At 35.1% G+C, this 22703-nt stretch overlaps 1 protein-coding gene and 1 long non-coding RNA gene across 2 annotated transcripts; one reads left to right on the top strand and one right to left on the bottom strand.

The window, feature by feature from the left end:
- Nucleotides 1–9873: 9873 nt before the first annotated feature.
- LOC130990308 (uncharacterized) lies at nt 9874–11446 on the bottom strand. The gene is made up of 2 exons (XR_009090918.1): nt 10464–11446; nt 9874–10399 (listed from the first exon to the last, which is right to left on the bottom strand). It is a non-coding gene; the product is annotated as an uncharacterized LOC130990308 (long non-coding RNA).
- A 1146-nt stretch (nt 11447–12592) lies between these two features.
- On the top strand, nt 12593–20022 carry LOC130990307 (peroxisome biogenesis protein 3-2-like). Its single transcript, XM_057914527.1, has 7 exons — nt 12593–12997; nt 13303–13464; nt 13560–13759; nt 13853–13983; nt 16507–16634; nt 18942–19169; nt 19657–20022. Exons 1-7 carry the CDS (start codon nt 12993–12995, stop codon nt 19907–19909), a joined length of 1107 nt encoding a protein of 368 aa, XP_057770510.1. The 5' UTR covers nt 12593–12992; the 3' UTR covers nt 19910–20022.
- The last annotated feature ends 2681 nt before the right edge of the window (nt 20023–22703 follow it).

Here is a 22703-nt window from a genome sequence, read left to right as displayed (position 1 = left end):
GAAACAGAGTCTTCATCATCAGTCCAGGGGGGAGAACAATAGGAACAATCAGAAACTGAAACCAGTTCAGTTCCAAAGAGAGCAACAACCATGGAGACAAAATAATGATAAGTCCATACGAGCTCGAGTTCATTCACAACAGTATGCAACTGGACAACATCAGTCTCATGCTCAACAGCATCAGTCAAGAATCCATCAGTCGAGGATAACTCATGTGTCTCAAAGAAGACACACAATTGAGCAATGGAGACCTCAACACTTCATCAGGCAAAGCTACTGCAAGAAGAAATCTCAACCGAAGAAAGCTCACGTGCCAACTGAAGCACCAACCACTTCAGTCAGACGACTAGTCAACCGCCAAGGATCATTGCCAAAACCAGTTCTGAAGTAGATATGGGTTCCAAAAGGAACTCGAACTGACATTGGAGGAACCCAAACATTGATTGGGTTCCTAAATTAACTCTTCATCGCAGGGCAAAAACAGGAAACACAAAAAGAAGAAAGAAATTAAAGCTTCGATCAAAATATGGTACTTGGATAGCGGCTGCTCAAAGCACATGACGGGACACAAAGAATATCTCACACAATACGTTGAGAAAGCTGGATCAAAAGTTGCATTCGGAGACAACTCAATAGGCGAAACTAAAGGTTATGGTGTACTCGACATGGGTAACGCTAGTATCAGTAATGTTAGCTATGTTTCTGAACTAAAACATAATTTGTTGTCTGTGAGTCAATTTTGTGATAGCGGATTCGCAGTGAAGATCAAGAAAGATGAACTCACTGTGAGAAATGGGCAGAAGAAGGTGGCGCTGAGAGGAATCAGGCAAGGAAGTCTCTACGTCGTATCATGGGAAGGTAGCCCACCTGAAACTTGTCTCATCAGCAAAAGCAACTCAGAGCTCAACTGGCTATGGCACAGAAGACTCAACCACCTCAACTTCAAGACGGTCAACCAACTTGCTAAACATCAACTGGTAGAAGGCTTTCCTTCTATTGTGTTCCAGAAGAAGCAAGAATGTGAAGCATGTCAAAGAGGAAAGCAAACAAGAACTTCTTTCAAGTCAAAGACAAGACACTCCTCTGAAAGAATTCTTCAACTGCTTCACATGGATCTGTTTGGCCCAATCTCTTCAAGAAGTTACAACGGTAGAAAGTATACCTTAGTTGTAGTAGATGATTATTCTCAATATACTTGGGTTATATTTCTCTACAACAAAGGGGAGACACTGCTGGAATTGCCAAAGCTGTTGAAAAGACTAAGCGTTGAAAAGGAAGTCAACATTCATCAACATCAGATCAGATAGAGGGACTGAATTCCTCAATGCAGTCATTCGTGACTACTGCGAAGTGCGAGGAATCACTCATCAAACCTCTGCAGCAAGAACTCCACAGCAAAATGGAGTAGCAGAAAGAAGAAACAGGTCTTTGAAGGAAGCAGCAAAGACGATGCTAGCTTAATCAAAACTCCCACTGAAGTTTTGGCCCGAAGTAGTTAACAATGCTTGCTACTCACAGAACCGTTCCTTCCTCACTCAAAGACATGGAAAAACTCCATACAAACTATGGAAGAACAGGAAGCCAACAATTTCATACTTTCATGCTTTTGGTTTTCGTTGTTTCATTCATAACAATGACAAAAGAAAGTTAAACACCTTTGATAGCAAGGCTGATCCAGGAATTTTTCTTGGATACTCTGAAACTGAACGATCCAGCAAAGCCTATCGAGTGTTTAACTCTCAAACTCTTTGTGTGGAAAAAACACCTCATGTTATTTTTGACGAGTCTACTAATGATTTCAGGAAACCGAAAACTGAAAGAAATGCTGAGAACATTGACGTTTCCAAGATTGAAATGAAAAGCACCGAACCCACTATAGTGCTGGTATGGAGACCAGGAAAAGAAGAGGATACTGAAAAGCTTCAGTATCAGAAGACCAGTCAAAGATCTGAAGGTCCGACTAGAGATGCTACAGAAAGCATTAGTCAATGGGGAACTCCAACAACTGAAGAACAAGTTGAACCTGCTGCTGCAACACCAGTTCAACACTCCCCTGCTCGAGAAATAAATGAAGGACTCAGATCCATCCTGACTAAAGAACCTCCACCCTCACTAGAAGAAATCAAGAAGTATCGAAGATGATTTGAACTCCACTCAAAAGACAACATCATCGGAGAACCATCAGACGGGTGTGAAGACTCGAAGATTGATGTGCAACCTCGTTTTCGACATCAACCAGAACTGCATCAACGAAGATAAGAATTTCAGCCGTTTCTTATCGTCTACAGAGCCAAAGCACATTGAAGAAGCTCTGAAGTCCACTCAATGGGTCATCGCAATGCAAGAAGAACTCAATGAATTCAATCGAAATTCAGTTTGGGAACTAGTGGATCGCCCAGACGATGCAAAAGTGATTGGCTTGAAATGGATTTTCAAAAACAAGAAAGACAAAGAAGGTCACATGGTGAGAAACAAAGGAAGGCTAGTGGCCAAAGGGTACAAGAAGAAGGAATCGACTACGATGAAACCTTTGCACCTGTTGCAAGACTGGAAGCAGTCAGGCTTTTCTTAGCCTTTGCCGCTCACAAAGGATTCAAAGTACACCAAATGGATGTGAAGTGTGAATTTCTCAATGGAGTGCTCGCCGATGAAGTCTATGTGGAACAACCTCCGAGTTTTGAGGTTGCTAGACCAGAAAAGGTGTACAAGCTGAAGAAGGCGCTCTATGGATTAAAGCAAGCTCCAAGAGCATAGTATGATACTCTCTCTGATTATTTAGTTGAACAAGGATTCAAGAAATGATCAGTTGACAGGACTTTGTTCACTCTAAAAAAAGGAGAGGATCTCCTACTTGTTCAGATTTATGTCGATGACATAATCTTCAGATCCAAATCCGAACGCATGTGCAAGAAGTTTGCTGACATTATGACGAATAAATTTCAGATGTCAATGATGGGAGAAATGAATTTCTTTCTGGGATTACAAGTCAAGTAGACCAAAGAAGGAATACTGATCAATCAGTCAAAGTATGCCAAAGAACAGATCACCAAGTTCGGCATTCTGCACATGAAATCAGTCAAGATTCCAATGAACACCAACTGGAAGGTGGATCCAGGATCGGAAGAAAAGTTTGTATCTTCACCCAAATACAGAGAAATCATTGGATCATTACTCTATTTGACTGCTAGCAGACCAGATATCGCTTATGCACTCGGAGTTTGTGAAAGATATCAGTCAGATCCAAAAAAAGCTCATGTGGATGCAGCAAAGCGGATTCTAAGATATCTCAAAGGTATGCCCAACTTAGGATTGTGGTATCTAGCTGACGACGACTTCAAGCTTACCGGATGCTCAGACTCAGATTTTGCAGGATGCAAAATTGATCGCAAATCAACTTCAGGAACCTGTCAGTTCCTAGGCAACAAGCTTATCTCTTGGTTTTCAAAGAAGCAGACTTCAGTCGCCACATCTACAACTGAAGCTGAATACGTTGCTGTGGGAAGTTGCTGTTCACAATTGCTATGGCTAGTCCAACAACTGAAGGACTACAGAATCGAAAAAAAGGAAGTCCCAATCTATTAGACAGCTCCAGTGCTATTGCAATCTCGCAGAATCTAGTTCATCACACCAGAGTCAAGCATATCGCAATCCGCCATCACTTCATTCATGATCATGTGGAAAAGAAGAATGTCTCAGTTGAATAGATTCCAACCGTAGTCCAGATAGCAGACTTGCTGACCAAAGCTCTTCCAGAAGATAGGTTCAACGATCTTTGTGGAAGGATCGGCCTTATCAACCCTAAAGAATGATGCTGATCTTGAAGATTTCAACCGCTGTCATGATGACTGTTGTTCAGTCAACTGGTGCTCCTCAACTGATGACGTGGCAACCAAAGAAGATGAGTCTTTATTCGAGGAGGAACTTATTCGTATAAGTCAACCAGAAAAGTGGTATCGACTGACTTCAATGATCAGTCGATCAGTAAGTATCTTCGACTTACTTTGTGTATATCAGTTAATTCAGTTATGAGTTCTTAATAATCTTCAAAAATATTTCTATAACTGACCAGTCTCTTTCAAAGACTTTAACTGATTGTTGGAAAATGAAATATCTGAAAGGGACAAATACTTTCAAAATGTGTTTCAACAATTGTTTTAACTTGTCCTGATTATTTTTGATCAAATCCAACTTTTGTGCCTCTGCAATTAAAACCTCGAAAATCTCTTTGATTTGACAAATTGCAATGATGATTATTCATTTTCTACCTTTTTGAAGCTTCCATCCTCTGCAGTGACAGCGGACGTGAAAATTTCTTCAAAATAATTTTAGGCACAACATTCGAACAACTTTTCATCTTCTCATACTTAGTATTTTAAATACTTCTTCACTTGCAACTTTTTCACAACTTACATCTTTCCACAGATCCCTTTGTGAGAATACTTTTAAAAGTTGCAGAAAATGTTTGTTCCGACAATGGATAGATCAATGACAACGAAGTCATGGAGTGGGAAAATGATGCTCTCACACTTGGTCTACGCCGGACCTTTCCACTGGATCACAACACTTCTCCGACGTCAAGTTTGTTTCTACTCTCACTTGTATCCAGCAACAAGAGTGCTAGTCCTCACGACTGTCACTGATTCGATTTTCGCCTCTCACACCTATCTCATGTACTCTTCCTCTTTCTCCAACCTAGTCCTTTCTCTCTCCACCTTAAGCCCCTCATCCTCCCTTTAAGGTCCGTATGCATAGCCGTTTTACATGAATATCTCCAAAGAGCTGTGCATACCTACTTTTTCTCCACCCTCCTTCTCCTCACAAACACTCATCTTCCCCGCATCCACGCTTCTCTTCTCCTCATCAACCCTTATCTTTTCCATCTCCAAGCCTCCTCCTCTTCTCCGTCTCTCTCATCATCTCCCTTTCCACTGGCGTCTTCTTCTTCTGCATCTCTGTACTCACACCCCTCTCGAATCTTCTCACGAGCTTTTGAGATTCAGAGTTGGGTACCTTCTGATCATAGCTTCCATCATCAGCTCTCTTTTTGATGTTGCCAAAAAGGGGGAAAGTAGAAGTCAGAGAAAAACCTTCTCAAAGTTGGTTCTCTGCATCTTCTCGAAAGACTGAAGTTGGTAAAGCAAAAGGATCACCAGAAGTTCAAGGTAGATGGACCAGTAAGACCTCGAGTCAATGGAAAACAAGTGTTGTAGAAGAAACAAACTTAGGAACATGAAGATGAATACGAAGATCAAAGACGAAGTTCAAGGTGCAAACAGGTAGACTACTGGAGTCCATGGGTTTCCATGTGTTTTTATGTTTTTTACTCCTTTGTATGTTCTGCTCTGTACCTCAACTGATTTCTCATCAGTTATCTTTAAAGAAATGAAATGAACTTCTTTTGATCTCAACCTGAAGACAATAACTTTTTGTCCAGGCTCTGATTGCTTACTTCAGTTATGTCTTCGTTTTGTTCTTTTGAACTGTTGTGTTTTTCCTTCGAATGCAAGTTAATAGGTTATCTTGTTAAGGGGGAATAATATTCACCCTGTTTAGTAACTTGTTGTTCTTGTTCAATCTTTTCTTGTCTTAGAACTGATATGTGGTTTTGGCATCATCAAAAAGGGGAAAATTATTGGGAACTTAATGAAATATCATAATCCTAGTTTTGATGATACCAAAATCAATAGGTTTCACTTGTAATAGACTAGAACTGTTCGAACTCAAGTGTTAGAGTTCTTTTCTAGTTTAGTTGCTGTTCAGAAGACTGAAGATTGAAGCCGAAGGACTGAATACTGAGGTTGTCGACTGTTGACGATTTAAGGCAGAGTCAAATACTGATATTTGACTAACCAGACCAAGAATCAGTTACGACTGATTATTTAATGCGAGCCACGTGGATTTAGCGGACTGATACTAAAGTCAAGTATCAGTTAAACATTCTTCCTCGGACTGAAGCTCCAAAGCTTAAAGGAAGCCACACACTCCAGAAGTTCAGCCGCATTAAATGTAGAAATTTCGAGGATCGTCCTTTTTCTGCAGAGCCTTCCTTTTTGGTGATTAACCTTTTCAGAGATGTCCAATCTCCTGCTCTCAAAGTAGCCGTTCTCACCAAACAAAGGAACTTCGAAGATTGAAGCCTCAGCAAAGTTCAAATCTATATCCAACGGATGAATTCTTGAAGACCATTTCAGCCAACGGATCTATTCAAGACGTCTCCTATAAATAGAGCTCGAGGATCACTTCAATCTTCACCGATTCAACTACATAAGCTGAAACGCTGCCGAATTCGTCACTCAGCAATTCAAAGTCATTCCAAAGTTTGAATCGAAGAAGAGAATCACAAAGCCAAAAATCAGTCACTGCTGATTACATACATTCTCTTAGAACTTAGGTAAATATTGTACATACAAAGCCTAGGTATAACTGATAACAGAGAACATGTTCTTTGTAATCTAGTTGGCAAGTTTTCGAAACTCTTTTCAACCGATCGAATTGAGAGTTTGAGTTGTAAGTAGGGGTGGGACGGTACGGTATACCTTATTAAGTCGACCATACCTTATACCTTACCTTTACCTCCGGTATGGAGAAAATTCATACCTTTACCTTACCTTTACCTACGGTATACCTTAGTTCGGTATACCTTAAGTACGGTATGAAGAATATACAAAATCTTTACCGTACCTTTATTTCGATATACCTTACCGAATTTCGGCATACCGTACTTTCACGGTATACCAAAATAATCGGTATTGCCGAAATTGAAAAAATTCAATACGGTAAAAAATTGATAACTTATTTATTTAAAACATGTTTAGATAATGAATAATATTTAACAAATATAATAATGACATAATAATTAAAATATATCACAAATAAACAAAAAGTAATACATTTATTATTAATGATATCAATGTAAAGTTATATGAAACTTATAAGTTAGATGTAATCTAAGTTATAATATAATATCAATATTAATTATAAGTATGCTATTATATACATAGATGTTACACGTTAGATGTATAATTTATTGTAGAACAATAATCTTAGTTATATAATATAGAATATTATGTTATAATTGTGTTATGATATCAATATAAATAATTCAGTTATATTAAATTATATAACTTACATACTATATTATATTTTATTCATTTTTATATCATTTGATGATATTTATATTCGCATACTTGTATGCATTCATGTAATATATAGTAAATTATATAGATGTTATAAGTTACATATAATTTATATGTTAGGCGTAATATTATTTATAATATAATACTAATATTATAACTATGCTATTATGTATGTAACTAATATAAGTTAGATGTATAATCTATTGTAAAACAATAATTTTAGTTATATATTACAACTATACTATAATATCAAAATAAATAATTTTATATTATTGTATGACTTATACTATATACTATATTTTATTTGTTTTTGTATCATTTGATGATATTTATAAATTCATGTACAATTGTATATATTCACATAATATAGATTATATACATCATTTTATAAAATTTATAAATATTTTTCAAAATATAAACATAAAAATATATATTATATATTTTAAAACTATAGATTTTGATACGATATATACCGCGATTTTCGGTATACCAATATATATGGACAACTGCGGTATATCAGAATAAGATATTGTACCTTATTACTGGTATATACCGAATATTAAGGTATACTAGAATAAGGTATGTTACCGCATCACCGGTATATACAGTAATATTCGGTATACCAGTAGTACGATATCATACCGTGTTCCGGTATATGCCTTTAATACGGTATTTATTAATTTTTTTGGTATATACCGCGGTATCGGTATACACCGGTATACCCCGGTATCTGGAAAATCCATACATTTACCTTACCGTAAATCTTCGGTACGGCATCATACCTTACCAGAAAAACCGGTATACCTTAAATTCGGTATTTTCCAGTATTTTACGGTACGATATGGCCGGTATACCGAGTTTTCGGTATATTTTTCCAGCCCTAGTTGTAAGGAGTTCAGACCAGTGTTCTGACTCCAAGAGATCTCAGTCTTTGCGGAAAGGCATAATTTTGTCTCAGTGAAGCTAAGAGTGAGAAATCCAACCCAGTGTGTTGGTACTGAAGATTGGATCTTCGGTTGTTTAGGTTTGCTGTGCACCCGTAAGTACAAGCCCAGTGAAGTTGTCAGTTGATCAACTGACCGTGGATATAGGAAGTATTTTCCGAACCACGTAAAAATCCCCTTTGTTGTTTATCGCTTTCAATATTTATCTTTTTTATCTGTTCACAAACGTTTTATCAACTAAAACTGATTAATAGCAAAGTGTAACATAAACCTTGACAACTTGTTTAATCAAAACGGTTATTTCAGAAGAAAAGTTTTCCGCTGCTAGTAATATTTGTCGAACTGATAAATCTTCGGATAGTCAGTGAGATTCATACTCCTCTGTTTTACAAACTTGACTGAAGCCTAACGTGTATCAGTTAAAGTCTTTGACTTAACTAATAACTCCTTACTGAAGAGTATTCAGTATCAGTCGCCAACCTAAATCTTACTAAACTCTTTTAACTAAAAAATGTTGTGTCAGTATAAAAATAGCCTATAGATGTATTCTCCCCCTCCATACAACTATTCGAGACCCCAAGGAACCTAACAGGATCCCCTGCCTGACCCCTCTTCAACATAACATAACACCAATATAGGTAATATTTTGGTCGGATAAGTAAAAATCTAAACAGACTGTAATATATTCTTGCTCCTTAAAATGCACACTTATTTGAAAATAATTCTAAGACTAAAAGAAATTGATTGAATGTGTTCTGAGTAAATTTAGCGTCACATTTTTATTATAATAATAACATATATTGTGAGTGAAATTACAATGAAATCTACAATAACAAATATGATAAATAAGAGATAACATTGATGGCATTATTGCGTGTGTATACTTACCAAAATAAGAAAATGAGTATACCTTGACATATAAGAAAAATGAATACGTATATCAGGGAGGAAGAGAATATATTTTAATAATATTTTAGTTATTAAATTAATATTTAGTGACATTTTAGACAAATCAACCGCTATTTGCCTATTTTATAGTAGAAATGACAATATTAATTAATTATTATTTTTAATTTTTTTTTGAAATATTTTTTTTTAAATTTTAAATTATGTAAAAATATAAAAATGTATTATTTATAAGTTAGATTAATTAGTAACAATAAAAATTATGTCAATTTAAATAATACTAGTATATGATTTAAAATAGTGTATAATAATATTATTATCATCTTAATGACTATAATATTAAATTAATGAGTATTGTATAATAATAATTAATTATAGATTTTAAAGCAAATAATTACATTCAATCTCAGTTTGAGAAAAAATTAATACTAAACCATCAATATAACAAAAATTTTATTAAAATTTCATATTTAAATAGCCCAAAACTAATTTAAAAAATCAAGAAAAATACGAATAATATATAAAGAGGAAAATATAATAACAAATATATTTAGATAAATAAATATAAAATCCATACACATAATTAAATAAATCTATATAATATTTTAAATTATATTTTTAGATATATATAACTAATTTTTTATTTATAAATTCATATTAAAATTAATAGTACAAATTTCCTTCTCTTTAACTGCATTAAAAACTATTGTAATTTAAAAATACTATTAAAATTAAAATGAATTATAATTAAATAATCATGTAAATTTTTTTGAAATGAAATGACATCTACTTATTTTTTGACCAACAAACGAAAATAAAATTTAAAAATAATATAATGTTCGAACATTAATTTTAACATTTTAAACAATTATAGCTTAGAGTTAATATATAAAACTATCCACTTTCATATTGTAAAGATAAAAATTGTCCACTAAGATAAAAATAATAAAAACTGTCCACTTTTTGATTGAAAAGACAGAAATACCCTCCTTTAAATATATGTAATCTCTCTCTTTCTCCTCTCTCATTCTCTTTTCTCTCTCTCTCCACTCTTTTCTCTCTCTCTTTCGATCTGCTCTCTATCTCCACTCTTTTCTCTCTCTCTCTCTCTCCACTCTCTTCTCTCTCTTTCGATCTGCCAGAGCAAGGCTGCAAACGCTATCACAAGCACCTGATCGGACTGCAGAATTCCTCTCCCGTTCACTAGATTTCGGAAGTAGCTGTTGTCGAACAGGTCTCTAGATCTGTTGTCGAGCGCCACCGTGTTGTTTCCGTCGCCGTTGACGGGACACACCGACCAGAGCTCCGGGATCAGGCTGTTGTCCAGCGTCGCGTCCGGCGCGCCGCTACCGCTAAAGTTGGACAATCTGCCGCTGAAGAGCGCGCACCTCGATAACCCGATCGTGTGGCCGCCTGAATTGAAATACGATGAGATGGAAATTGAGGGAGGATAATTGGGGGTTTTAGATCTAATTACCTGATAGAGCAACGACGTCGGTGGTGTTGAGGCCAACGACGTCGAATTTGGAAACGATTAGCCACCTGCGCTATCAGCTCCTCCATGTGTTTCTGCTTCCGGAGGCGGCTCCGCCACGCCGACTCGCGGTTGGAGATCATCCACTTCCTCTTCCTCAAATCCATTGTCTGCTGCAGATCCTCCTTCGATGCCGAGTCTTCGGGAGGAGGTCCTTCAGCGAGGTCTAGCTGTGAGAATTAGGCTTGATCGACAGCAGCTCGAGATCGTCGGAAGACGACGACGTGGTGGCGGAGGACGAGCTGTGGTGGTGGTGGTAGAGGAGATTGAGCTTGGTCGGCGCTACTACGATCGAGGAGGGGATTGAACTCCGGCGGCGGAGCTAGGGGGTTTAATTTGCTGCGGAAACCCTAGATCTGAAGCGCTACTACGATCGTTGGAATGTTTGTTGCTAGGAAATTGTGGTGTCATTTGTAAATAGATTTGATTATTTCGTGATAGCATTTGGATTCAGTTTTCCGATGCATTGTATATCCAACGAGCTTGATCCTTGTTTAATTCTCCATTTGTTTTGATTTTTTTAAGTGATGATTTATGAATTTTATTTGAGAGATTGGTTAAAAGAGAAAAATATATTTTTGATAATTAATCATTAATGATCTTAAATTAATAACCAGATCTATAAATTCTCCACAGTTTAATGTTCTTGAATTCACAATCAGATTTATAAATTTACAACTTAATATTCTTGAATTCACAATCATATCTATGAATTCACAATTTAATATTTTTGAATTCACAACTAGATCTATGAATTCACAATGAAAATTCGAATTCACAACCAAATTAAATTCTGGTTGTGAATTCGACTGATTGTGAATTCACAACCAACATAAATCTGGTTGTGAATTTAATTTTGGTTGTGAATTCGACTGGTTGTGAATTCACAACCAAAAAATTCTGACTGTGAATTAAATTTAGGTTGTGAATTCTCAATCGAATTTAATTTTGGTTGTGAATTCGACTGGTTGTGAATTCACAACCAAAAAATTCTGGCTGTGAATTAAATTTAGGTTGTGAATTCGCAACCAAAAAATTCTGGTTGTGAATTCGATTGTGAATTCACAACCAGTGTGAATTCACAACCAAAAACTTTTGGTTGTGAATTCACACTGATTGTGAATTACGGGATTTTTTAAAGGGTTGATGTAAAGTGGACATTTTTTTAATTTTTAATGTGAAGGGTATTTTGGTAACAGTGGACATTTTTTATGTTTTTTATTTTAGTGGACATTTTTTATCTTTACAATATGAAAGTGGTCATTTTAAAAATCCACTCTATAGCTTATTCATTTCAAAATCTTTTTTATATTTTTTTTACATCGAATTAATGATCTTCTCGTCATCTTTGATGTAACATCCATATTGAATATTCTTTCACGAAAAGTTAACAATTTTTTGAAAAGTAATTAAATAGAAAAAAGAGAGAGAGAAAAAAAAATTTGTGGAAAAAGTAAAGGAAAGAATTAATATGAAGATAAAAAAAAAGTCATCTTTTATTTTATAGTATATAGATATATAGATTTGGGCTAATAATGTTTTATGTCCCGAACTTTCAGCATTTTCCATAAAATGTCCCGAACTTTTATTTTCTCCTAAAAAACTTTGAACTTTTAGTGTTGTCCATAAAACGTCCCGTTATACAAAATTCGATGACGGAAAGATGATAAAAAAAACCCCGAACTTTCATCGTTTTCTAATAATGGTGGTTCATAATATGGTTTTTCAATAATGACGGTCCCCAAAATGTTTCTTTCGGCGAGATAATTCATCTTTTTGTCACCGAATTTTGTATAGCGAGATATTTTATGAAAAAAATTGAAAGTTCGGGGTTTTTTAGGAGAAAATGAAAGTTCGGGACATTTTGTAGAAAGCGCTGGAAGTTCGGGACATAAAACACTATTAACCCTATAGATTTTCCTTGAAACTTATAAATAATTTTGCTCTAGGGTTAGATAAATTAAAGATATTAATTAATTATTATTTTCCTTCAAACATACAAATAATTTTGCTCTAGGGTAAGATTAATTAAAGCTTTTAATGGGTAGGATAGGATAGCTTTTTGGTCCATCTTTTTTTTTGGCTGAGAAGATAGTAGACATCAATTATATACTGATACAGTGGCATAAATAATTGATGAGTAGATTTTAGTTTCAGTTAAAATTTTGATATCGAATCATCGATGTATTAAAAGTGATGATTTTTGTAGCAGCTTAAAATTTTTATCTTTCACTCATCACAGATTCCAAAGTGCAAACCGCGGATAAAAGCAAAAAGGCAAATAACCCAAGATTCGAGCTCTGATTAGAACACAAAAATAGAAAGATAAAAAGAAGGGAAAACAACTCCAAGATTCTTGAGTTGCCCGTAACTCACTTCGCTTGATTTCTCGAAAGGAGAAGGAAGCACCGGCCAAATCGTTGGGCTGGTGGGCGTCAACCAACTAATAAAGGGTTAAAACAACGAGTTTGAATGTGGTTCGTCATTTTCTTTTTGATTTTTTTAGCGTCTGCCCCATTTTTTGTGTAGAATGCGTGATGACATGTTTGAACTATGTATAATAGTTGCTGAAATTGTGGGATTTCCATCGAATTGTGCTAGTGGCTCGAATTCCCTTTTCATGTGATGAGTTCCAATTGTTTGATTAATTTCCCCACTGGGCTTCCTTTTACTTTTGTTTGGGTGGGAAGTGGTGATTTTCGTACTGTTGAAGTTATTATTCAATATTTTTTAGCTTAATAAGCTTTTTATATTTGATCGACATGTTTGTGCGCGATGATAGGCAATTTTGGAGAAGGCATAAGAGAAAAGTGTATGTTGCACTTGGAGCTTTTGGGGGCGGGTATCTACTGTACAGGCTCTATGATGCTCGGAGGCATAGTCTTATTGCTCTTCAGAGGCAGCTTGCTGATGAGAGGGAAAGTGAGGAACTCATTAAAGCCCAGTTAAGATCAGCTGACCCTTGTGTATTCGTTTGTTATTGCTACTAATGAAGCTGACTGCTCATTAACGTTCGTTTATTTCTTTTCTCTTGGATAGAATACAATCACATTTTCAGAGCGTCCAGAGAATAGCTGATTCAGCAACGCTGCCTCATGTGATGCATTTCTTAGATATTCATTTGGCCGAGCACTTGGACCTTACGCCTCTGACAGAGAGATTAATTCAAGGAAAGGACCAAGCAAATGCTCTAACCAAGACAGAGAAGCTTGAACTATGGGACAGACTTAAAATATTGAGTATGGATATAATGCTTTCCTTGATTCACTCTGTATTTCTTTATCTAGGCCATTTTAGTGATTTTCTAGTGCTATCGGCTGTGATGTTTACAGGTTTTACAAAAATGGTATCATCTATTTGGGCGTTGACTATGCTGAGCCTCTATATCAGGGTGCAAGTCAATATCTTAGGGAGACATCTATATATTGACACAGCAAGAGGTCTTGGAAGTTCTCATCTGCTTGTAAGAATGATGCTATCTTTAGTGAAATCCTTTAACAATGCTTAATTTTTTTTTATCAATAGATGTGTTTTGAGCATTACCAAGCTGGCCTATTTGTAGAGGAGAACATTATTATGTGATGTGTCTCCAAAAATGTTGTATTATTATCAAGATAATGTTTTTATGCTAGAAAGTATTTCAGAAACGTCTTATAGTTGGGATAGTTCTTATAATTACCTCTATGTTTTACATCGTCTGATGTTCACAATAACCTGAATCATTATTTCATAGACGTCACTGTATTAGGACAAACTAATAACATCCCTCAAGTGTATTACTATTCACAACCCTTAAGGTAGTATCCTATCCTAGGCCAACCTTTTAGGTGTACATTTATGAACAAGTCATCTAGTTTGTACGAGTAGACATGGCATGCCCCACATCCAAGTTGATATTGAGGACGAATCTTTAACATGACCAGTTGACCATAATTTAGGAAGGATATATGGTTATTGTTAAAACAAAACGAGAGAACACTCTACTTGTCATCAAAAGGTACTCGAATCAGCCATGTGGCAGTCACATTAGCAACAATATTGTTGATGCTCATTATTTGACCTGGGTCATATTTGCCACAATGTCTCAAGGAGTTTTTAATGTTTTAAGTAAGTAGGAGCATTATTTTTTCTGTTCTAAATGTTTTTGGAGAGAGGAGAAGTTACAAGATCCACAATCCGCACATGCAGAGTTAAGCTATGATTTAACATTTGCGTACGTATCACCTTTCTTATAATGGCCCTGTTTTAACCAATAACCACCCAAACTGTACTTACTTACATCTGCAATGGAGATGTCCAATATATATGTTCCTTGTGCATCTATTATAGTTCAAGATATTTTTCACTGAAAGTAGAAACTGTAAGACTAAATTGACTGAACACCGGTATCTGTTATCAAAGTTAACCTTGGTGATCTCGGGGAACGGAATTGATAAGTAACTGAATGTTTTTCAATTTAAGACTCCGCATAAGCTTATAAATGATTTAGAGCTAATAGATTACCTTGCAATAGGATAAACGTGCCTTTTTATGATATCTAAGCTAGTCCTTTGTGGGCTAATTTGATTCTGCAAATTTTAGGTATTAGCAACCTATGTCCTGCTTCTGACTTGGTATTTGTTGGGTACATTTACCTCTTGTATCTCTTTTTAAAGCTTAATGCATAAAGAGAACTTTGGTGGTACCTTCTCTGCCTGATTAAATCCTAAGGGTGTTACAACTAACAGTTCAGTGATTCTTACTGGCTGTATATGATTTCAACCTTTGTTTCATAATTTTTCTAGTTAACCATTTAACAATGGGAGACAGTGGGAATGAAGGTGGATATTCTGGCTGTGTTTCTTTTGGGACAAGGAGAATCTTGTTATATGTGATATGTGCAGCAACATAATGCAGGATTTGTTGATCTTGTCATCTTAACACTTCTAAGTATTGATGTTGGGCAAACTCAGGGAACTGCCAGAACCTGGCAAGACTCTTTCTCGTGTTCACCAATTGCAAATTGCTAATGTGTTATTAAGATTTAAGTCTTTTGTTCGATGATTCTCCTCTAGGTTTCTAGTTGGTGAGATTAAGAAGAAATTTTGCTGAAAAAGTAATAAAATAGCTCACTTTTTTCACCAAAGCAATGATACTTCACTTTTTTATCAGTTTCAGCACAATTGTTTTTCTTTATCTTCCATTATGGATCACTGGATAGATACTTTTAGAGACACCATTGGTGAATTATAAATGGATGTCTAGACGTCTGTATATTACCGTTACCGATTAACTATTAATTAGACTTATTTCTTGTGCTATAAGTTAAACTCTTGGATTCTCAGTCAGAATCTTTACTTGTTATTTTTTTGATAGGATTAAGCTTTTCTGAAGCCAAATCCTAACAGTCAAAGGATAATGTCTTTCCAGAGTTAATTAGTAATTAGTCACTTTTTATTTCACCTTGTCTTTCACTTCTTGTGGGCTGTCTCCTTCCTTTCTTGAATTATGCTGACTATCATGCTTCAATTTGAATGGATACTAGCATTATCGGGTTTCTCCTACTATAAAAAATTTGATATGTGAACTCATCATTTAGTTAAACTCATTATCTGTTGTTTAGTCTGAAATTACTCACCCATGATTATTGTTTGCTAATTAGCCTGAGCATTTATTATTTGTTTCTGTGTTGGGGACTCCTGTCAGTTCAACAATTTCTATCTTTTCATGTTTAAACCTGATCAATATTATGTGGGCGAGTAGCTTTGCATGCGATGATTGCAGCATTTTCGAATTACTGATTGTATCTGGTGCTTTTGTACAGTTTACTTAATGCAAATCAGCTTTAGGGAATGTAAGCGTGCTTTCTTAAGAAACTTGTATAAACATGTTGCAATAAATAATGATGCATCAGCAGTAGAATGGTGCTAAATATATGTAGTTTTATTAATGCTGAAGCCTGATCTATTTATGTATATCTAAAGAATGGCTCATCTCTGTGATCCAGGATGAAGCTGAAATGATTGACAAAAATGATGAACAACAGTTTTTGGCCTGTGCTGATTATCTTTCTAACCACGGTCTGCTTTCTTTGATATCTGGTACAGAGGCTGTGACATCAGAAGTACTCAAGGGGTATGTATGCCTTTCTATGCATATATATGAGACTAGTGATTGTTTCATCTTTCTTTTTCCCCAATCTTCCTAAATTTTAGGTTTTTTCTGCTTCATTGTATGCATGCTTCTTCTATATGCTTTCTCTGGAACCTTCCTAAACTGCCATTTTCTTCATATTGTAATTTTTTTTCTACATTTCAGCCTTTCTTGCAATGGTTAAACAATTGATATCTTGTGACCAATTGAAATATTTTGGTACATCTTATTAAATATTTTTCAGCTTTCTAGGTCATAGCTGTTTATTTCCTGGCATTTCGCATCTTTGTGAAACATGTTTTATTCTGAGAATTATTTACTTATTATGTAAGTCTTTTTTAGTACTTCTGTGTTTTTGTTTCTTTAATGCATTGTTACCACTATAATACAGAACAAGGGTGCAACTGTGTATGTCTTAAATGCACTATACAATTCTAAGATAATTGAAGCAGCATCAAATCATTCATTTTTGTATCATTATTTTAGTAACTATATATTTTAATGAACAAGAGTATAAAATAAACTGTGCAAAAATTATGAATTGAGAGATAGGATCTCTTTATTTATCCACACTTTGCCTCATTATCTGAGCTCCTGCAGCAGCTATTACGACCTTAGGACTTTCCAAGTTTACTTCCAGCCTCTGCAGCTTTAAGTTCCCACCATACTGCCCATCACCTTGTCCTCTAAATCCTTCACTTGAAGACCCATTTAACGTGTTTCTAATTTCTCATGTTTCACCCGAAAGAATTTGAATGACTTAGACTTGCCCAAATTGTTATACCGGGAATTCTCTCTTTTTTCTTTTTTTATAGCTATCTGCTATTTAGTTTGAGCACCCACGAGTCCTGGGGTTCTGAAGTTCGTTCTCTTATGCATTGCATGATTGTGAATGTATTTGTTTGAAAAGGCCTCTATGGAGTGCTTTATTCTCTATTGAGGGTAGAACCTTTATTCAAAGATAAAGGTATACTATGGATGGCTGCTGGGGTAATAAAGGAATTATTTCCAGAGATAGTGTTACATTAAACATAATTTTGTAATCCTAAATTTGTTTTTCTCTTGGAGAACAATGTTTAGGCTTTTCCGGAAATGGTTTATCCATGAGTCCGACTTGAGAACCTACTTTCAATTTCCTGACTGTTGTCGTTCATGGTAGGATCACACATGAATTTTAAATCTTAGGAGTAATAACAGCTGTTTCTGAATATGGAGAAATCCTGAAATCTAAGTAGTGATCTAGATTTCTAAAGTAGGAGAGTTTCATTATGTTTACCAGTAATGCTAATGTTGATTGGAGCCTTATATAGTATGATGGCACTCAACATATTCATGAAAATAAGCAGAGAGCCAAGGTCAGAATTTGTGATATCTATCATGTCACTAATTTGTCCATCTACAAGTGAATATACGATTTATATGTAATATGTAGTTTGTATGTCTTTCAAATAAATCTGTTTTTAATTTCAAATAGGATGGTCAGAATTAACCGTAGGTAAGGAAAGAAAGTTAGGAAAATAAAGTTCTCTGCCATTCAATGGGTGTACCCCACCACAAAAGGAGCTTGGGAACCTGATTTGCATATGGCCAAGAAAATAATACATTAGACCGTTAACCCATTGAGTTGGTGCGGAAGAGTTTATTTGCCAGTTTCTTTTTATGGGCCAGTGGAGTTCACAGACGATATAATATCACATATGAATTTTTGGGGTTAGAGATCAGTGCAGCTAGAACTTGCTCACTTGGTGTTGATGGCCTGATTTTCCGTATTCTTTATATAATCTAGGGGATTGAGTTATGTAATGTGCTACTCAACTATTATCTCAGCGTTATTTTTGGTTATCTGTCATTATTTCAGTCTTATGTATATGTGTGTGTTTTTGTGTGTGCTTTCCTTGCTGCTTTTTCATGAAGTTGCTTTAGTTCTCTGTAATTTGTTGTACCTGTAAGGCATTTGTTTTAGTCTTGATTCTTTTATGTGGATACCTTAAGCTCAATTGCATATGTTGAATCTGATACTGCGAATAGGTAGCATCTGGATTCTTAGATGTGACGCCATATTACACACTTTAGTCTCCATGCCTGAGAACCATGCCTGAGTCCTACTACACTGGGCTTGAATTCCAGTGTCAGCCCTTGATCTGGCCCACCCATATTTCATTGAGATAAAATTTAGAAAAATTACATTTCAAAACTCCTTTGCATTGTTTCTTGGATCCCTAGTGATGTCACTGCAATAATTGTTTTGATATCAAAACTAATTATAAGTTGTTAATTTTTCATTTGCAGAAAGCACCTGAAAGATATCTTCAATACTTCATTAGTTCATGATACTATTATACGCATATTGGATACTTTAATGATTAGGCATAGCCCCAGTCAGTGGGTGGGTTATCTGATGCCTGAAGATGGTGATGTTTACAAATTTGTTGCGCCATCCAGCAGCGGTGTGTCAGATCTCTCACATGTTACAAAATTTGAGTTGCTCATGGGAGAAACACGTGCAGTATTGTCAAGGTATGATTTTATGCAACTGGTGTTGCTTCTGCAAACTGCAATTACGGCACCTTGTTTGTTGAGCTAGGTTGCGCTCAAGTTTTTTATCCGTTCTTTGAAAAAGATGTTAAAGTAAGAAAAGATTGTGTGAGGGACCTCCAAATCACACAGTGCAGCTTTTTGAGACTTTCAAATCCTTGGAATACAGCTGTTGTTAGATGAACAATAAGAAAGGTCAAAATATCAAAATACTCTAGTTTTCTTTATTTTGTGAGCAAGAACACTGTATGGTAGTTCTTGACTTTGACGTCAAGCTTATGCTAAGTGCCGAGGTAGTAAGGGATACTTTCCTATCGAATAAGCTCTAAAATTCATTACCTTCCATTTGGAGTTTGGCCTTTATTGTGCTGGATTTTTGTATTCTCTTGTTTTTGCCGTTTCTCTAACAGATGCTGACTTGACGTTATGCTGATGTGCTCGTTTTAACCTGTTCCATTTGATTGGACAGTGCTGAGTTCGCCAATATTGTTGACACATCTCTAAGAGCAGTGGTGAATGTTGTGTTGGAAGATCTAAGCATCCATTGCGGAGAAAACAATTTGATATCTGGGATGCCACTCGCCAGACTTGTTCCGAGAATAGCTCTTATGGCTCAACAGCTTGTTACCGAATCCAACAGAGGTAGGTACATCCAAATGATTCGGAACATACCCGAAGTTGAACTATTCTTCACCCTTTTATACTCGAGCACACCCGCATAGAACAGAATCACTGTTTCAGTTTCTGAGAAACTTGACAAAGTCAATCAAGTATGTTGGTGATGATGTACAAGGTTTTAAAGAGAATAAGGGGAGGAGAAGAGCATTTTTTGTTGTAATATCTTCTTGCAAATGTAATTCATGGCGTTTCTTTTGACTGATTTCAGTTTCTTGGAGCGCTCTAGTAATTTTAAAGCACAGGTGTTTTTACATTTGAAGATTGTCAGGTTTGTGGTGATACGTACATGTATTGCCTATGCAATTTTGTTTTTATATTTGGAGGTTTGGAAATGTGTTTGCTGGAAGTTCTAAAAAATAATAATAGCATCCAAATGTAGGATGCTAATGTCATAAGGGAACCTTCTGGTCAGCCTTTTCTCTCATCATCAACGCTCATGTTTGTTTGTATAGTGAATTTTGTGTGAATTGTCCAAGCAAACAACTACGTTAACATAAAACAATACAATACATATGAAATTACAAAAATTAACCTTTCTGCCCCATTATCTAAAGCTGCGAAGTTTGCCTGAAATATTTCATCTCGATAATTGTAAGTTGACTTTTGTAGATTATAGTTGCGTGACGGTCAAATCGCATCAAGTTCTTCTATATATAGTAAAAAGCATAATTTGTGAGCAACATTCGGGCATATGAACTCAACGACACACCAAATGCTCTTGTGTTGATCAGACATGATCAGTAAATCGTCCGGCGGATTTCATAGGCTCATATGCAATTTCGAGAAAAAGTATATCCACGATTCGTCATTCTCAATCAAATTAATACTAATTGCAAGAGGAAAGACCCCCTTCGTTCCCTTGTTTGGTAACTGCGACGAAGAGAATCTCTTCGTTATTTCCCTTAAGGTGAGTTCCATTTACTACAATGACAGGTCTCACTAGACTGTCCAAGAACTACAAATATATAGCAGAACTCACTCGTCTGAGTAGTCTGAACATCACATATGGTCCCAAGATTATGCTCCCTTGACATATCCAGATATGATGAGAGCCTTTGATAAGACTGCTCGAACTTACTATAAATCATCTCTATAGCAATGTCCCTGGACCACAGAGCAAACTTGTAGCACATATCAATGTCAAATAGTCTAGGCATCTAACCCACCATCTCTTTTGGTGTTTTAGAACCCCTAAATGGATAATTTACATGCAAAGTATGCAGCAACTACTCTAGACGACATTATTCTTAGAGCATTGCGGCCCAAGTCCGAATGGCAAGTGTGGCCCAGAATTAACTTAATGATTCTCTAAACTCAACTGTTTGTACTGCACGTAACTTGAAAAAGCAGTCACTGCCAGCGGCGTATCCAGGATTTTTAAATCGAGGGTACAAAAAAAATAATCTTATAAACATGAATGTAATAGATATTTTAATGTTAAAAATAGTATATTTCAAAACATTACTCCCTCTGTCCCACCTATCTTGAGATATTTCCTTATTTGACAAAAGTTTTATCATTTATTCATCTTTTCACTTTTTCATCTACAGCACTTAACACACTAAATACTACTCATTCTATCCCACTAAAAGTGGCTTGTATACAATTTTGGGTCGTCCCACTATAAGTAGCCTAGTTCCATAAATGAAAAAAAATTAACTCTTAAAAAAATATAAGTCCTACCACTTTTAACCAATTTACACATTCTCCTTAATTCTCGTGCCAAAAAATTTTGAGCCACTTATAATGGGACGGAGAGAGTAGTTTCTTAAATCTCGTGCCCAAAATTTTGAGCCACTTATAACGAATTGTAACACATCGGGATGACATATCTGTAAATGAATCACGTAAGGTAATTCTGTTCGATCATGCACAAACATTTACATGGTTGATTTTGTTCGATCGTGCACAAACTCAATCAACCGTGTACATATTATAGTCAATTGTGCACATAATAAATACTCTCTTCTTCCACGAAAGGTGTTGAGTGTATTAAAAATGGTGAAAATGTGTTTTAATTAGTATTGTGAGTGGTGAAAAGGTGAAAAGTAAAGGTAACTGAGATATTTATAAGTGTTGAGATATATTCCAAAAATAGGTAGGAAGTTCTTTTATGAACGTCCCAAAAAGGAAAAATAGGAAGTTCTTTCGTGGACGGAGGTAGTATTTAATTAATAGTATTAAATAAATAAGTAAGTTTAAAAAACTAACTAATAATAAATAAGTTAATTAACTAATTAAATTAATTTTTACTAATAACTAATTAAGATTTTTATTACCATGAGCTCCAACTCATTAATTAATAAATATATTAATTAATAAATAAATAATAATTAAATTAATTAATAAATAGTATGTTAATAGTGTATAGAGAATTCAATTGTGTACTGTTGAGCTCAATTCTGCAAAAATTTACACGGTTGATTTTGTTCAATCGTACACAAACTTAATCAACCATGTACGTATTATAGTTAACTGTGCACATAATAAATATTTATTTAATAACAAATAAATAAGTAAGCTAATTCATAAAAAAAACTAACAAATAATAAATAAATAAGTTAATTAACTAATTAAATTACAAAATTAATTATTTATTAATTTTTATTAATAACTAATTAAGATTTTTATTACCTTGAGCTCGAACTCATTACTTAATAAATATACTTAATTAATTAAATAATCGATAGTTATTTATCTATTTATTTAAGTTAATAAATAAATACTCACTATGTCCCGCGAAACACGAGTTGTTTTTTTTTTGCGCACATGGTTTAAGGAGTTATTGATTAGTGTTTTAAGTGGGTAGGTAATAAAGTAGAAAAGTGCTTATATATT

The sequence above is a fragment of the Salvia miltiorrhiza genome, chromosome 6 (assembly GCF_028751815.1).
Source record: "Salvia miltiorrhiza cultivar Shanhuang (shh) chromosome 6, IMPLAD_Smil_shh, whole genome shotgun sequence".
In the NCBI taxonomy this organism is placed as follows: Eukaryota; Viridiplantae; Streptophyta; class Magnoliopsida; order Lamiales; family Lamiaceae; genus Salvia; species Salvia miltiorrhiza.
This window is presented reverse-complemented; position numbering and strand designations above follow the sequence as displayed.